This window comes from Morchella sextelata, assembly GCF_020137385.1.
Source record: "Morchella sextelata strain SCLS chromosome Unknown scls_18, whole genome shotgun sequence".
In the NCBI taxonomy this organism is placed as follows: domain Eukaryota; kingdom Fungi; phylum Ascomycota; class Pezizomycetes; order Pezizales; family Morchellaceae; genus Morchella; species Morchella sextelata.
The window spans coordinates 385,418-402,956 of NW_025408633.1; the positions used below are offsets into that span (position 1 = coordinate 385,418).

At 50.8% G+C, this 17,539-nt stretch overlaps 4 protein-coding genes across 4 annotated transcripts; 2 read left to right on the plus strand and 2 right to left on the minus strand.

Annotated features, from left to right (window-relative positions):
• Positions 1-1,233: 1,233 nt before the first annotated feature.
• H6S33_004621 (uncharacterized protein) lies at positions 1,234-2,373 on the minus strand (the record flags this gene model as incomplete). The annotated part of the gene is made up of 1 exon (XM_044836349.1): positions 1,234-2,373. The coding sequence occupies one exon, from the start codon at positions 2,371-2,373 to the stop codon at positions 1,234-1,236; it is 1,140 nt and encodes a 379-aa protein (XP_044690594.1).
• Positions 2,374-2,979: 606 nt separating this feature from the next.
• Positions 2,980-5,531, plus strand: H6S33_004622 (uncharacterized protein; the record flags this gene model as incomplete). The annotated part of the gene is made up of 5 exons (XM_044836350.1): positions 2,980-2,992; positions 3,050-3,417; positions 3,504-3,760; positions 3,822-5,147; positions 5,210-5,531. 5 exons carry the CDS (start codon positions 2,980-2,982, stop codon positions 5,529-5,531), a joined length of 2,286 nt encoding a protein of 761 aa, XP_044690595.1.
• Positions 5,532-6,448: 917 nt separating this feature from the next.
• On the plus strand, positions 6,449-10,398 carry H6S33_004623 (uncharacterized protein; the record flags this gene model as incomplete). The annotated part of the gene is made up of 3 exons (XM_044836351.1): positions 6,449-9,225; positions 9,293-9,781; positions 9,849-10,398. 3 exons carry the CDS (start codon positions 6,449-6,451, stop codon positions 10,396-10,398), a joined length of 3,816 nt encoding a protein of 1,271 aa, XP_044690596.1.
• A 1,468-nt stretch (positions 10,399-11,866) lies between these two features.
• Positions 11,867-16,458, minus strand: H6S33_004624 (uncharacterized protein; the record flags this gene model as incomplete). The annotated part of the gene is made up of 6 exons (XM_044836352.1): positions 11,867-14,789; positions 14,849-15,403; positions 15,461-15,485; positions 15,548-15,730; positions 15,802-16,007; positions 16,079-16,458. The coding sequence occupies 6 exons, from the start codon at positions 16,456-16,458 to the stop codon at positions 11,867-11,869; spliced, it is 4,272 nt and encodes a 1,423-aa protein (XP_044690597.1).
• Between the last annotated feature and the right edge of the window lie 1,081 nt (positions 16,459-17,539).

The window sequence follows — 17,539 nt, forward strand, 5'->3', positions numbered from 1 at the left end:
GATAGAATTATATCTTACTGTAACAGCCAACAAGAGCTCACTCTTTTTCAGACTCGAGGTCGATTACGATTTTTTATCTGCGCGGCTTCAGCCCAGCAGTACGAGCACTGTTATTACCGGTACTACATACAAACACTTCGGACATGTACAGAGTCCTAATTGCATCTGCCAGATATGATGGGTCCCCATCGAATAGAGGACGGGCCGGTAGCCTAAGCTTAGGATAGGGCAGATATAGTCGAATCTCCTATAAGCAGACCCCTTTCTGCCGGGAAGGCCTCTCGCTGGCGTTGTTTCTCTGTAGGGGTACTGCACGAGAAGAGATAGCTAGCATAAAGCCATGAGGGTGTTCTTACAGTACGAATACCGCAATCAGCTGTGAGTTTGCTAGAAAGGAAATAAAGGGGCCTACTATGCTACACGACTTAAGCTACACGACTTAAGGACCTTAATTTGTGTAGCTAATGATAGGTACGAGATAAGGCGAGACCATTTTGCACCAAGTCTCTCCTCGTCTTGTCTTTTCTTGTCTTGTGCTCATCATAGTCTTAGAAGTCTCGAGAGACCGATATAAGCTAAACCAATCAAGAAGCCGCACCTACACACGTTAACAGCGTTCAGAAGTGAAACGGGGACCAGAAATCCTTGGTGGGTAGAAGTCAGGGACGAAGTGCATACCCGGTTTTTGGAAGCCTGAGCATGAGGGAGCAAGCCTTGCTTTGGATCATCCAACATCACTCGGAGGTCTGGAGACTTATCTAGAGATTTCAAAAAGAAATTCTTGAGTGTCTCGTCAGGTCTCGGGACTATGAGTCTCGTGCCCACCAGTACTTAAGGAGACTATTCTTATAGAGAGTATAGTACCTTTATGGGGAGATTCGGCTGTGGGAAGGTGACTGTTTCGATTTGACGATGGGAGCTGTCCTGTGGCTAGGGATGGGTGCTTTGGGTGTTTGGTTACAGCTAGTTTTTATGAGTGTATATAGCTCTTATCTTTGTCCTAGATGGATGATGGTATTCTGCGCTGTGTTGAAATTAGAACATGAAGCTCAGCTATTTATTCACATTATTTATCTACGACTACATCAAACTCGGAATTAAAAGACCACCACAATGCACAAAAGCCACCTGCATTCGCATCCGCGCGCTATAGCTACCACTATCAATCTATCTACAATCAAGTAACCACAACATCACACCATGCACCCCCCACCCACTACCCACTACCACTAACTACCACCTCCCCGCCCTCCCCTGCCCCCCCTCACCATACCCCTCCCCACTCCCACTCCTCCTCTCCCTCTCCACACTCTCATCAAACTCCTTCTGCGCCTGCGCCTTCGCCAGCTCCCGCTCCTCCACCGTCCTACTAAACGAAAACGAATCCGTCTTCGGCTCTCCTCCCGCCGCCGCCCCAAACCCCTTCATGGGCGCCCTCTGCGGCCACGGCGACGCCTGCGACTGCGCCTCCTCCTCCTCCGCCGCCGCCTGCGGCCGCTGCCCCTTCCTCAGCCGCTCCCACGCGCTCTCCCCCGTGCTCGAATGGGCATTGCGCCACCCGCCCCTCACCGGCGCCGCCTCCGTCTTCCCCCCCTCCTCATCCACAAGCAAAAACGGGTCGTCCCCGTTCTCCCCCTGCCTCTCCCCCACCTGCGCAGCAGCAACAGCCTCACTCGGCCTCCCAAACGGAAACGCCGTGCGCTCGGCATTCACCACATCCTCATCACTGCGCCTGCGATACTCGGCCACCTCCATCCCGCCCAGACTCTGCTCGTCCCTCTCCCCCCCCGCTTCCTCCCCGCGCCGCGCCTCCTGCGCACCAAACGCGCGCGCCCGCACCTCGCGCTCCAGCGCACTCAGCCGCCTCGCGCGCGCAGCCACCACGCGCGCCATGTCGGGGTCATTCTTCTGCTCCAGCCGGATGCGGTTCAGCGCCTGGACGCCGGCGGTGGTGAGGCCGTAGAGGCGGCCGAGGGAGGCGAAGACGGCGACGCGCAGCGTGACGGCGGCGTAGCGCGGGTTGACGCTGAAGAGGCGGGCGATGGCCGTGGGGATGCGGCCGGGCTTGCGGGTGTGCAGGGCCAGGCCCAGGAGGGCGCCGGCGGAGGTGCCGAGGACGTCGCCGTAGGATTCGTACGTGTAGAAGAGGGTGTCGTAGTAGGTGAGGCCGGCGGCCTCGGTGGGGGTTAGTGGCTGGGAGAGGAGGGCGGTGGTGGCGGTGCGTTGGAGGGCGGTGTAGCGGGCTAGGTCGGTGGGGGTGTAGCCGAGGAGGGAGGAGAGGGGGGCGAGGGGCGGGGGTTGGGGGTAGGTTTTTGTGGGCTCGGAGGGGTCGGGGGGGAGGTCGGGGAAGGTGTCGGCTGTGTCGAGGGGCATTGTGGTTGTTGTGGGGGGGGTTGTGGGGGGGGTTGTGGATGTGTTTGTAGATGTAGCTGTAGATGCAGCTGTGAGACGGGAGAGTTTATATCGTCCGACAGACAGACAGACAGACGTCATGTCATCTCTCCCGTCGCACAAAGACGTCATGCAACTCGTTACCCGGCCTGTACCCCACAAACCAACCCCTCTCTACCCACCGCAGCGTAACCCTGGGCACAACACTCCCCTCCATCCATCCCCGTCCCCGTAGCACAACCCCCATCCCCGTAGCACAACGCCCCATCCTTCTTCCCTCCCCTCCATTCCTCCCACTTTGTCACCCCTCACACGCCCGTAGGAGCATACAATCTCACTCACCACCAACCACACCGAGTGACACCCCATGACGCACCCGTGACACAGCGCACAGACCACCCACTGCCCCCAGCTCACGCACTCACACTCACATCCCTGCCGCGTCGTCGCGTTAACCTCAAACCCTACCCGCACATCACGTCACGTCACGTCACCCCAGCACAGCATACCCGCACCACCACCACCTTCACCCAACCTCACCTCCCCACCTTCATTCACCCCACACCCATCATCATCCCACCACCGAAAATGTCCTCCGCAGGTACCACCCCCCACCCCCCACCCCCCACCCCCTGCACCCACCCACTAACCACCGCAGACACGCTCCGCATCCTCCTCGCAACCGACACGCACGTCGGCTACCACGAGCGCGACGCCATCCGCGGCGACGACAGCTGGCAGACCTTCGCCGAGATCATGGCGGTCGCAAAGTCGCGCGACGTCGACATGGTGCTGCTGAGCGGCGACCTCTTCCACGAGAACAAGCCGTCGCGCAAGGCGATGTACCAGGTCATGAAGAGCCTGCGCGAGAACTGCTACGGCGAGAAGCCCTGCGAGATCGAGATTCTCAGCGACACGAGCTCGGAGTTCCAGAGCGCTGGTGGGCATGTGAATTATGAGGATCCGGATATTAATGTGGCGATACCCGTGTTTTCGATTCATGGGAATCATGATGATCCGAGTGGGGTGGGTAGTGTTCTGTGTCTGTCCTTTTTTTGGGTGGGGGAGGGGGGAGTGGGGTGGGGTGGGGGCTAATAGGGTGTGTGAGGTAGGAGGGACGGTTGTGTGCGCTGGATATTCTCTCCGTGGCCGGGCTGATGAACTACTTTGGCCGCACGCCCGAGAACGACAACATCACCGTCACGCCCGTGCTGCTGCAGAAGGGCGCCACAAAGCTCGCGCTCTACGGCCTCTCAAACGTCCGTGACGAACGCCTCTTCCGCACCTTCCGCGACGGCAAAGTAAAGTTCCTCCGCCCGGACGTGCAGCAGAAGGAGTGGTTCAACCTGATGTGTGTTCATCAGAACCAGTACGCTACCCTCTTCTCGCTTGCAAACTATCTACCTAGCTGCTAACATAACATCCTACAGCCACGGCCACACAGAAACCAACTACCTCCCCGAAAACTTCCTGCAAGACTTCCTGGACCTCGTCATCTGGGGCCACGAGCACGAATGCCTCATCAACCCGCGCCTCAACCCCGAGATGAACTTCCACGTGATCCAGCCCGGCTCCTCCATCGCCACCTCGCTGTGCCCCGGCGAAGCCGTCACAAAGCACATCGGCATCCTCTCCATCACGGGCCGCGACTTCCACCTCGAGCCCATCCGCCTCAAGACCGTGCGGCCCTTCGTCATGCGCGAGCTCGTCCTCGCCGACGAACCCGCGCTCAAGAACCTCGCGAAGAAAAACTCAAACCGCACGGCCGTAACCGCGTACCTGTGCGATCTCGTCGAGACGCTCATCGACTCGGCTGTGCAGGAGTGGCTCGACGCGCAGGAGGACGACACCCTCACCGCGGCCGACGCGCCGCTCCCGCTCGTGCGCCTCCGCGTGGAGTACTCTGCGCCGGACGGCGGGCGCTTCGAGACCGAGAACCCGCAGCGCTTCTCGAACCGCTTTGTCGGCAAGGTGGCGAACGTCAGCGACGTGGTCCAGTTCTACCGGCGCAAGACGGCCACGCGCCGCGCAAACGCGAAGGGCGCGGTGTCGGACGCGCCGCTCAACAGCTCCACGCTCCTCGAGGACTACGGCGGCAGCATCGATAACGTCAAGGTCGAGAACCTGGTCTCGGAGTTCCTGGGCTCGGCCACGCTCGAGATCCTGCCCAGCAATGGCCTCGGCGACGCCATTGGCCAGTTCATCGATAAGGACGATAAGCACGCCGTCGAGACGTTCGTCGACGACTCGCTCAAGAGCTATCTGGTGAAGCTGCGCGAGTACGACGACCTCAACGAGGAGAAGATCCAGGAGGTTGTTGACGCACAGCGCAGCTACCTCGAGGAGGTGTTTGCAAAGGGGCTTGTGAAGCCGAGGCGGCGGCAGGGGACGTTCAAGGAGATGCCGCTCGGGTGGGATGCGGGTCTTGATGGGCCGTGGGAGGATCAGCCGGCGGCGAGGATACAGCAGAAGGAGGTGAGCGACGATGAGGACGTCGATGACGATGATGATGTGCCAGCGCCGCAGCCACAGAAGAGGGGTGCGGCGAGGGGGAGGGGCGCGAGGGGGCGCGGCGCTGCCGCGGCGAGTACGAGGAAGGCACCGGCTGCAAAGGCACCCGCGAGGGCGACGGCCGCGAAGGGGAGGAGCCGCGCGAAGAAGGTGGTTAGTGAGGAAGAAGAAGATGATGATGACGATGTCATGATCCTCGACGACGACGACGACGAGGAAGAAGAAGCTCCCCCCGCAAAACCTACGTAATACCCCCCCCCCCCCCAATCCCTCCCACTCCTTCTATACAAAACTAACCCCCGCACAGCCGCGCCCCCCGTAAAGCCCCCGCCCCAAAGAAGGCCCCCGCGCCCAGGAAAGCTGCCACACCAGCGCCAGCACGAGCGCCAGCACCGAGAGTAACGACACGTCGCCCCGCCGCCGCGCGGCAGACACGGCTCAACTTCTCGCAGTCGGCGTCGACACCGGCGTCGGGGGTTGCGGCGTCGACGCAGGATAGTATGGCGAGTAATGCGCTGTTCCATCGCGCGGTTGTGCGCATCCCGAGTAGCGATGAGGATATTGAGGATGATGAGGATGCGGATGAGTTTGTGCCGATGGCGTCGCAGAGGGGGGGCAGGAGGCGGTAGGCGGTAGGCGGGTTTGGGAAGAAAAGAGGGGGGGGGGGGGGGGGGTTGTGGGTAATAAATCTCTGTTTTAGCTTTCAAGGAATTGACTTTTTTTTTGCTGGGATTTGGGGTTTGGTTGGGTTGGGTAGGTGTTGGTTCTTGCTGGAGATTAAAGAGGCCGTAATATAAAGAGGGTGATTGTAGGCCGGTCTGGGTCTGCTTTGTAGCTCTATCTTTTCGTGGGCTTTATGCTACATCATAGCCATATCACGGACTCTGTAGCAACCCTCTCTAAATGCAGGGGGTAAGTTGGGATTAAGGAGCAAGTATTGCTTGCGTATTTTACCCGTAGAACGAAATCCCCATCAAAAAAAAACCTTCATCTGGACTATTAATTCCTTTATTTTCATCGCGGGATACCCCTATTGTGTACGTACTGCCTCGCATATATGTATGTCCCGCCGGTCCGGGTAGAGAAATTAAGCTTGGGAGGGCCTGAGAGGAGGTCATGTCCGGAGAGCGGTGTGTGAAACAGAGCTGAACGTTGAAAGAAGTAGAGCGTGATGGTTTAAGTAGGTGCTAATCTATAAGAGTCTAACTATACACTTATGTTCACGAATCGGACAGTGTCGATATGGCAAGTTCGAACAGATCACCCATTCTGGTTCGACAGCCCAAACATCCGCCAAGCCAAACGAGTGAGACACCATGACTCACGTCGCTTCACCTCAACCTCCCCCAAGAGCCGCCAAGACCTCACTCTCCGACCACGAAGTCGATTGATATGGCCAAATGGAACCAAAACATATGTTAGTTTCGCTGTCCTTAGAGGACTGGTACGATTAACACCCTCACCACTTGCCCTACGTCTATCTCCCTTCCTTACTACGAGTCACTTATATCTCACTACTTCGTACATTAACGTATAACTGCTCACAATGCAAGCCGTCACATTCAACGCTGAGGATCAATCTGGTGCCTACGGCTTCGCCCTCCTTGTACCAGTCGACACGCCCAGCCCTGCCGACACGCCCAGCGAGATTCTTTCACCCGCCGATGACCCACCCCATGATATTCTCATACGCCCCCTCGATGAGCAAGTCAAACATGATATCCACATACTCGCCGATGAGCATCATAAAGACCCCACCATGTCCCTTGAGCATGAAGACCGGCCTATCGGCGTCGAAACCTCCTCAGACGACGTGGCTATGAAGCTCTTCATGTCTCCTGATGCCGAATCCATTGATACTCCAGCCCTTGTGGATGACGACAAGCCCATGGATTTAAGTACGCCCCCTGAAAATCAATCTGTGCGTCTACCCACCCCCACGGAGGAGATACCCTTGGAGGTATTATTACCCTCTAATGCTGCATCCATTGATTTTCGACCCCCCGCCGACAACCACAAGTCCACCGGGTGTTACTTCGTGCGGGCTGTCGACCCGACCTCCAGAGATCAAGGCATTAAACCTCTACCCCCCACTGGTAAAGAGCCCATCAACCCCTTGCCCCCCAAAGACGATGTGCCTAATGGCCCACTTACACCCGCTGACGATGAACCCGTTGGTTTCATCAATCAATACATCAAATATATTACTCTTCGCGACAAGCTCGCCGACCTCATAACGATTTGCAATCAAGAAATCACTATCTACACGCTCACTGAAGACCAGGCGGACGACTTCACAACCGTTGACGATGAACCCATGGAGCTCATGTCTGCTCCCACCCACGGCCTTATCGTGGATCCCTCCCTCGCCCTCAACGAGCTTATGGTAGCCATCGCGAGAGTCAGAGCCGATACAGCCCACTACCCGCGAGAAGTCCCCCGAGAAGATGGTTACAGATATCGATTTATTAGAAACGCAATTGCGACTATCGTGCGCCCACAGAGCAGAATCATGCATGGAGTCGACGAGCTGATGTATAATACGGCGATGGCACGGCTCGAGCCTGAGGTACCGTCAAACATCGAGTATGTGAATCAGGTACCGTTAAACGTCGACTATGCGAACCAGGTACCGCCAAACGTCGAGCACTCGAATGAGATGCCGTTAAATGTTGAGTATGTGAATCAGGCGCCGTTAAAAGCCGAGTATATAGATGAGGAGGCACCAGTAGTCGACGAGTATGTGGATCATGATGAGCCGAGGGCGAAGAGATTGAGAGTCGAGGAGAAGACTGAGGATATGAGGGAGACTGATGGGGTTCAGGAGACTGATGGGGCGCCAGACATATCGGATCAAAGAAGGTTACTAGAGATATATGAGATCGAAAGCCAAAGGCACCGAATGATTGATGCAATACAACTCACGCTCATGATTAACACATATAGGACTGAGAGAGGGGGCCTACCGCCGATCCGAGAGGAAACGCCGGTCAGAGAGAAAATGCAAATCCGAGAGGCAATGCCTCATGCTCAACTGCCTGATCTAGGGGTGGAAGATCACCAAATGTTTGACCAGAGTATAAGCCTTGAGAGCCTGAATCTGCAGGAACAATATGAAATATTCCAGGTGCCGGAAGTACAGGAAAAGATATTCCAAGTGCCTGAAGCACAGGAAGAATCTCAAGTACCTGAAGCACAGTTCTGGGATCCGGAAGGGCGGGAGAATGATAGTCGGGAGCCGCAGTTACAAGATCAAGGGTTCCAGGCCCCCGAGGTTCAAATTTGGAACCCTGAAGTATATGAGTCTAAGAGAAAGGCGGAGATACAAAAGACGATTTCGGGGGTTCCTGAAGTACGAGGGGGAAGGGCATCAATGTATTATTTTGGGGGCTCGAAGATGGAGCTACGTGGCAGCCAGGCCGAGGTGCTGGTGCAAGGGTGGGCCCCTCAGACGCCGGCAGTACAAGAGGGAGAACCCCAAATTCCCGAGGTTCAGGTTTGCGACCCAGAGGCACAGAGTTATGAGAGCCAGGAGCCGCAGGTACATAGGAGTATTCCCCAGGTATCTGAAACACAAGAAGGGGATTTCCAAGTGCCTCAAGTAAATGTGGAAGGGTCTTCGATACTTGAAGCCCAATTTGGGGACCTGGAATTAGACAGGTATGAGCACCAGGAGCCACAAGCCCTAACGGAATTATCTGAAGACTTTCCGGATTGGGACCTTGAAGGATTGATAAGGTTTGAGAGCGAGGAGCCTGTACTGATGCAAAATGAGACATCCCAGACTCCCGAAGCACGAAAGGAATGGTCCCAAGTGCTTGGATCAGAAGAGGAAACGCTTCCAGTGCCTAGAGTAGATCTAGAATGGGAGGTGCCTAATGAGAGCCAGGAGCTGCAACAAGGGTTGAAAGAGATGCCCGAGGGGCCTGAATCACTAGATGAAGGGTTGAAGTCCCTAATGCCTGATCTTCAATATGACGACCTGGAAGCACAGAAGATGCACGAGGGTCAGAAATCTCCGGTGTACAGTACAATGTACCAAGTGCCTGAAGCCCAAGCTTGTGACTTGGAAACACCGATATATGAGAGCCAGGGACCGTATTCCCAAGTGTCAGAAGCACAAGAGGAAGAGCCTCCAATGTCTGTTATTAAATCCGAGGACCAGGGAGTGCACAGTGAAATGTACCAAGTACCTCAAGCCCAAGCTTACGACTTGGAAACGCCGAGATATGAGAGCCAGGGACCGCATTCCCAAATGTCAGAAGCACAAGAGGAGGAGCATATATTATCTGTTATTAAATCCGAGGGCCAGGAAGTACAAAGGTATGATGAACAAGTGCCCAAAGTGCAAGATGAAAAGCTACAAGTGCTTAAAGTGTAGAACATATAGGGACGAGGATCAGGAGCCACATATGCCGAAGGAACTGTCCCAGGCGCTTGAAACACAAGAGAAGATGCGCCAAGTGCTTGGAGCACGAGAAGAGTCTCAATTACTTGAGATTGAAGATTGGTACCCAGTGATAAAGAGACGCTACTTACAGGAGGGGGGTAGGTTCACGTCCTCGGGGCCCGAAGTAGTTCAAGTTTGGCACAATGAAATACAGAGATACGAGAGCGATGGTCCGCAGTCATCGGGAACGTCTCAAACGCCCGAAACACAAGAGGAACAACCTTCGCAATTCCCTGGGGTTCCCAATTGGTTTCCTGACAGACCGAGGTTTAGCCAGGAGCCGCTTCAAGTTTGGGGTCATCAATCACAAAGGTCTGATAGCCAACAGTCGCAAACGTCGAGGGAAACATCACTATCTCAGGTTCCTAGAGGACTAGAGCAAAGACCTCAATTGCATGAGGCTCAGCTTGGCGACCCGGAAATGCAAAGGTATGAGTACCAGTTGTCTAAAGTGCAAGAGGAAGGTCTCCAAATAATTAAAGTATAAAATATATAGGTACGAGACTCAAGGGCCGCGAACATCAAGGGTAATATCGCAGATGCTTGAAATACAAGTACAAGAGCGAGCTCGCCAGATACCCGAAGCACGAGAGGAAGAGTCGCAATTACCTAGGGTTCGAGACCGGTACCGTCGAGCAGAGGGTCCAGCAGAGGGGGAAGCAAGCAGGATGTCTGAGGCACAAGAAGAGCCAGAGACCAACGTACCTGGGATTCAAGAGTGGTTCCCTCCGATAGAGGCGGAGGCGCACAGGATGTCTGAAGAACGCCAGGTGTCGGAAGCACGAGAGGAAGTGTGTCGGGCGTCTGAAGCGCTAGAGGAAGCACGCCAGGTGCTTGAAGCACGAGAGGAAGCGCGCCGGATTTCTGAAGCATGGGAAGAGTCGCAATTACCTGGCACCCAAGACTTGTACCCCGAACCACGTAGGTATGATAGCCATGAGTCGCAGGAATCGAGAGAAACTCCTCAGACGCCCGAAGCACAAGAAGGGAGACTCCCGGTGTCTAGAATGCATGGGGCGCGCGAGGTGTCAAAACCACAAGAGTAATATAGCCAGATACTAGAATCACAAGATGATAGCAGCGAGCTCAAACCCTCATCAAACTAGGAAACAACACCGATCTGTGCATTCTGGCTTAGAAAGAAGGCCCGTTTAGAGAACTATCTCAAGATCAAAAACTAATTTTTATCTTTGGAATTGAAAGATACATTTTTAAACCCTTGCTTGACTAGTATTAGATGCAAAGGAGGCGTAAGATGATGGTTATCTTCGCACACTGTATTCTAGCTTAGTAGACTGTTGATATAATTAATTCAACTAATTGAGAGGTTTTATTATTATTTTGGAAAAGGTCTAAATGACATAGTTTTCGGTATACGTACTCCGCAATAACACATAATGCAAAATACCACAGTTCGCAAGAAGTATCTCCTCAACCTCACGCCGAGAGCACAAAGACAATCGGGAAAAGCCAGTAAATAATAAGGGTCGATTCCTAGCCCCGCCACTCAGCGCTTTCTCCTCTAGAGAAATCCAACACCAAGATAGTGTTTCTAATTTATATCACTACCACTACAATAAAAAAAGAAGATAAAGAACAAATGATTCTGCAAAACTACAAAAGGTACTGCAGCGACTTATTTATGAATGTGCGCTACTACCCCCACCCCTGGTTTGAACCCAGGACTTTGTGTGTGTATCCTGGGTAAACACTCGGTGTCTAACCCGACGAGCAGTCTAACCCCTAGACCACTCGCCCATGGCGGAGGCTGCACTGGAAGTGATACTTGATCAATTGAGCTTGGCAGTGTGCCAAGACGAGGCAGAACCCTAACCCTTCAACGCCAATGCTAAGCCATCCATAATGTATTCATTTTGGATCATAGCAAACTGTGTCATCTTGCATCATGTGTTATTGTAGAGCACATCTACCGAAAACTGTGTCATTTTGGACCTTTCCGTATTATTCGTTTCTTATTGGGCCTGGCGGAGGTTGGCGTAGTTGCTAAGCTCGTGTCTTGGCACATGGAATATCACTCGCTTCATTTTTGAGACGATTATTGGTTGGATATTTGTATCTATATGTGCAAAAGCCATATAAAATACTGCAGGGTTTCATATAAGATTAATTAAACCATATATCCACGCTCCAGTAGTGATTGTGCTCTGGGAATTGAATACTCCCATTTAATCCGACGAATGCCACAACTACATATGTTTTTCCAGATAAGTGACCACAACACCTAAACTCCAAGCCCGTAGCCAAAATAGATTTGTACAACTCCCCACCCCAATTTCACACCCGCCTAAATTCGCAGCGGCGGTATTAGCTTCAGGGTGCCCTAGTAGACGTTACACCATCAACACCAGTACTCAGTACTTGAATATTTAATTTACATTTATGCCAAACCAATTAGATCTATAGATATGGAGGAATAAGAACGTTGACAGGTAGTAATTCATGATTTTTGATAAGGTTGGCGTTGGTCGCAGCACTGAAATGCTGTAGAGCATATCATGCATATGCATCAGAAACAGATTGAGGTATTGACACTTTCCGCTCCCGTCTTTTTTCATTGTCGGCCGCAAACCTTCGTTTCAAAGTGGCCAGTTTTTGTGCCGTTAACCCACAGCTGTTCTTTACCGACTCGCCATCGACCAACAAAGCAGCCACCACTTCGTGTCCTTTTCTTGGTTCGGCGTCGTCTATCACTTCACTAGATTCACTTGTTGTCAATACTGAAATATCGACCTTTGGGCTCTTCTGGAGCAGCAACTTGACCATTCCTTCATGACCTCGGATTGCTGCAAGGTGTAGTGCTGTGTATCCATGATCTTCCTCCACCAAAAGGTGTGCCCCCGGACATCTCTCGACTAGCAAGCGAACGATAGTTTCATGGCCCCACGATACAGCGAGATGCAAGGCTGTATACCCTCTCACGTTACGGATGGCGAGGTCACTACTCGGGATCTTTTCAAGCAGTAACCGAGTGATCTGCTCATGGCCCTTCAACACTGCAATGTGTAGCACCGTCTGCCATCCGGCGGTAATCATGGCTGAAAAGTCGATTTTACGTTCGCATTGTAGCAGTAAATGAACTATTTGGTCGTGGCCTTCCTGTACAGCCCAGTGTAGCGCGGTGTATCCGTTTCCATCCTTCATGGAGAACTCGCTTTCCGTTACACTCTCGAGCAGCAGACAGATCATTTTTCCATGACCCTTCATTGCTGCGATATGCAAAGGTGTTATTCCATTGGCATTCTGCACGAATAAACCAGGAGTCTGTTGTATTAAAAAACTAGCGATCCCGGTGTGACCATTCTTCGCTGCGAGATGTAGTAAACTCCCACCTTGCCAGTTCGTGGATTCAGCCTTCGTCTTATGAAGTAGGAAACGGACAACTTCTTCATGGCCTCCATGTACAGCCCAGCCTAGCGCAGTGTATTCGTTTATATCCCTTGCCGAGGGGTCAATGCCATAACCGTTATCAAGAAGAAGCTTGACGATGGTGGCATGGCCTTCGGAGGCTGCTAAATGGAGGGCTGTTTGCCGGTGGGAGTTAACTTTTGAATGGTCTGAGTTTGGATCCTTCGAAAGTAGCACACGGACCACAGAATCATGGCCCTTTAGCGCAGCAAGGTGCAATGCCGTGAAGTTCCCCATGTCCTGCGCTAATCCAATACCCGGAACACTCTCAAGAAGAAAACTGACAATTTTTTCATGCCCGCATACAGCGGCGAGGTGCAGTACAGTCTGTTTTCTATAGTTCTGTGCAGAAAGATCGATTTCGGGATGCATTTCGAGTAGTAAACGGATTATACTCTCATGGCCATTCCGCGCAGCCCAATGAAGCGCAGTACACCCTTCTTCATCTTGAGATAAAACGTCTACACCTTGGTCAAGCATTTCTCTGAACTTCTCAAAATCCCCTTCTGACGCTGCTTCCCTCATATCTGACGGACATTTGCAGAAGCCGCCCGTAACCTTCTTGAGGACTTGCTCAGAGTCCTCATTTCTTAGGTCGTCAGACAAAAATCTAAGACAGCGGGGACATGATACCGCGGGAGTAGCGCCATGTTGTAGCAGTAATTTGACGGTGGAAAGGTGACCCTTAGACGCAGCTCCGTGTAACGGAGATAGTTGGCCAACCTCCGAATTACCGAATGGTGGAATACCTTTCTTGAGGAGTATCTCTACCACCCTCTCGTGCCCTGCAACTGCCGCATTCGCTAGCGCCATATCCATCGGCCAAACGTCTGATTTTTCGGGACAGAGATCGCCCAACCTATTGAACAGCCACTCTAATATTTCTACATGACCACCAGATGCAGCAAAATATAGGGCGTATGCCTCGCTATTTTCCGATTTGGTGCCTTCCTTTGGAGTGGAAAGTGGTGGCGGCGCTGTGTTGAAATCGTCTTGAACCAAGCAAGGAAATCCATTCTTAAGAGAACTCTGCGTGTCCTCTATTTGTTTTCCTTGATCAAAATGATGAGATCTTTTGCAACCAGCAAATTTGCCGAGTAGAAGCTGAACTATCTCTTTGTGCCCATTGGCAACCGCTAGAGTGAAAGCTGTCTCTCCATAGCTATCCTTCGTCATGATATCAACTCCAGTTTCCAGAAGCACCTGGACAACTTCAAGATGGCCTATAGAACAGGCAAAGTGCAGAGGAAGATGATTTCTAGGGTATGTAGGCCGATCTGATGAAGAATCAAGTGCCTGTAGGTAAGAAGAGAGTGTGCCTGTTCTTTTCAAAAACCTTAAAAGTAGAATTTTCGTCAGGGAATTGTCACATTTTACCAAATGAAACATGAAATTCTCAGCAGCGTATCTTAGGAAAGGGTATGCTGCAATCCGTGCTTCGAATTCGGATTGGCGAATCAAAGCTCCTCTCGAGAAAGCTTTGGATAAGAGGTAGGTGGCACAAGCTATGGTAAGCGCCGAATCTGTAGCAGGGTGTACTATTGATGTTTTTACGAGGTGTTCTTGAGCAGTGGAATGCACAAACTGGACTTTCAAGGTTTTCTCGTCTATGGTCACCAGACTAGAGCAAAGGTTGAGTATTGTTTCTCGATCCGGTAGGTCCAGCACATTGAGCTCAAAGCCGAGTTGAACGCTCGCAGCATCTTGAAGCTTCTCAAAAGTGAGATTTCCGTGTTCCAACTCATATACCCCCTGCTTGATACTTATTGCATGCTGGAGTTCTTTGAATGTAAGTGTTCGGTTTACCCCCGCGAGCCATGTGAAAATCCTTAATACCAGCATTCTTTGCTCAAGTGACTGCATGCGAAGATTTGCCACAATCCTGTCGTATGCAAAGATGAGCGGGGATCGATCTGAAGATGCGCTCTTGAAAGCTTTGAGTTCATGGAGGATCTGGTTTATACTGGGCTGTTGACACAAATGCTGTATGTGAAAGTCAACCAGCAAGAACCTTGAACATATTAGCAAAAGCTTAGGGAGTAATAAGGATATCATGACCGAGGTACCTACATTCTCTTTGCACATTCTCCTATATCAGAGATAATCCTTTCTCTATACAATCCTTTGCCATATAAACGGTTGGCCAATAAACTATCATTAACCATATGCTCGGTATAGATCTTGATATCCCCCTCTCTCGCTCTTAGTTCGATTTTAGTCGCGCAGTCTAAAGTATTCTGTATATCTCCTGACGAGTTTTCCCTACTTGTTAAAAACACATTGGCTGCTCCGGCCATCCTACACAATAACGTTAAAAGTGATTTTCTCTGCTCTCCCTTGCCACACTCATCCAGCGCATCGCAAATTATAAAGGTGTTTGTAAAGGAGGAAGAAGCCGAAAGGAAAAGATTGTAAAGATGATCGTATTTAAGAGGGTTGTATTTCTCATGTAATTTACCGACTTTATCTGGGAGAACTGGCAGCTGAGAAAGTAGTTGTCTCACGATACTGGCAAGAACGTTGGTTGTATCATGAATGGACTGCTCTTCATGATCGAAGTAAATATATGCTACTCCGTAGTTGGATATTTGTGCTATATCTAGGAAGTGGTCTACTATTATCGAGCTTTGAGGGAATCATGTTAGGCGTTGTTCTATTTATGGTTAAAATTCTAGTAAATACCTTAGAAATGTTTTTCCAGAGCTAGCTGTATACAACAACTATTATCAGTACTAGCACCAACTCAAATTCATAAAACAGTACACGTACCAATTCCATAACCCCAAAGTAATTGAGAATTTCTATCATTCTTCGCTTCCACCCAATTCAGGAAATCAGGCGACCTCAGGATCCATGCACCAATGTCTCCGCGCCTTTTTCCCCTGATCGCGGTATGTTTCTTGCTGTATATTTCTGGATATATCCAGTCTAGTATCTGTTGCCGCCTATTTTCTGGGATAGGATAGGACGAATCAGCTAAAAGGCTCTTCAAGTCTAATGTGTATGCATATATTTGATTCTACCAATTTTGGCAGGATATTTCTCCAAATCTAAGGCTGGGAATTCCTGTGAAGCTAACTCTGGCTGGGAGCTAGAGGCCTCAATTTTCATCCCAAGTTCCTGTATTTCAGCCCTTCTCTGGCAATACGAATCTATTACTTCGTTACGATAATCTCTGGCTTTTACTTTAGGCTCCTGCGAGGCCTCTTTAGCAGACTTCTCCAACACCCTGCAGGAGATTGAGAAAAGTCAGAAACTCTAACTAAAAAATCAAAGTAAACGTATACGGCTTATACTCACGAATGAACGTCCAAAAGTAGTTCCTTCCACCCCTCAACACACTTCCTCACATTTCTCCAGTCCACTCTTCGTGTTCTCTTCTTGAGCTTACTAACAAGCTCCTGCAGATCGACCATGCATTTATCCACTTGAACAGCCAACCTTCCGAGGCCTTTCTTAAACTCTGGGTTAGCACTAGCGAAGCCCTCAATCGCTATTACGGCGCCATGGCAGACGCGGAACTCTTCTGTTGTTATTTGTACTAATTTAAATAATGAGGATGAGCTTGTGCGGAGATGGCCGAGGTAGAAGTAGCATAGAGTTGTCGCTTCTAATATAAGCTGAAGGAGCGCTGACGTTGTGAACTGGGGAGTTGGTACTAGGGTAGGTGGATTCGCCATGGGTATGAACTCTCTAGAGAGCTAGAGAGATGTGCTGTTTTTCGGCTGGTGCTAATAAAGTTTAATTTTCGCGCTAAAATAAATTTCAAAAATACTACTGGGAATTTAGTAAGTTTATATGGTATTCCACAATTGATATATCTGTTTGGCGGCTGTTTTGTGCTTATGCAGCTCGAGACTAATTGGAAATGGATAGTCCTAATGTAACCTAGTAGATAAACAAGGTGACTCCTATTATGTACACACTGTATCATCCTGACTCATATATATTGGTAGATCATTTATCTTGGTTCTTTTTACGCGCGACAGCGACAGCAAGTAAAATTACCCCCTAAGGCGTCTATAATTTTCTACTACATAATATTTCCGATTGTGGTATGGCGGCGATAACTTCTCACCGGGTTTAGGCAGCAACAACTGTGGCTGCACTAGGCATGTATCTACATCTCACTTTTCCTCTCCGCATGGTAGGTAAGCTCAACAAGCAGCCCGCAGGAGGTCTAGCTAGGATAATATCTTTATATGTACTAATTATAAGTTACAATTAATAGGCTGACCGATTACAGATTAGGGTCTAATCGAATAGAGGGCATTAACGGGATTGAGTAACACAGATCTGTTCTGCAGGAGCCTACGTTGAAAAAGTCTAATTCACGCAACGTTCAGGCAGCTGAAATTGGGTCGGTTGAAAACAAAAACACCCCTATCCTATTTACCCCGCTCTTTGTACATTCATATAATCTTCATTTGGTGGTAACACAAACGTATATTAAAGTCAAGGCCCACATGTATTTGTGCCTCTAAATACACGTAGTCTGTTCACGACATCGTACGAACAACCCAATAGATAGAGAACTGCATGTACCAAGCCATCGACGCCTACAACTACATGTATATGTTGTAACGTTAGTACATGAATTGCCTACTGAAACTAAGGCTCAGTTAATCCGTTAATTGGCCGCGCGCGCGCCGAAACGGAGTTTTGGTGGTCAAATTTGTATGGTAACCGAATAACTCATGATCAGCCAAACAAGCCCTACTCTAAATACCGCCATAACTCGATAAATTGGCTAGCTTTCAG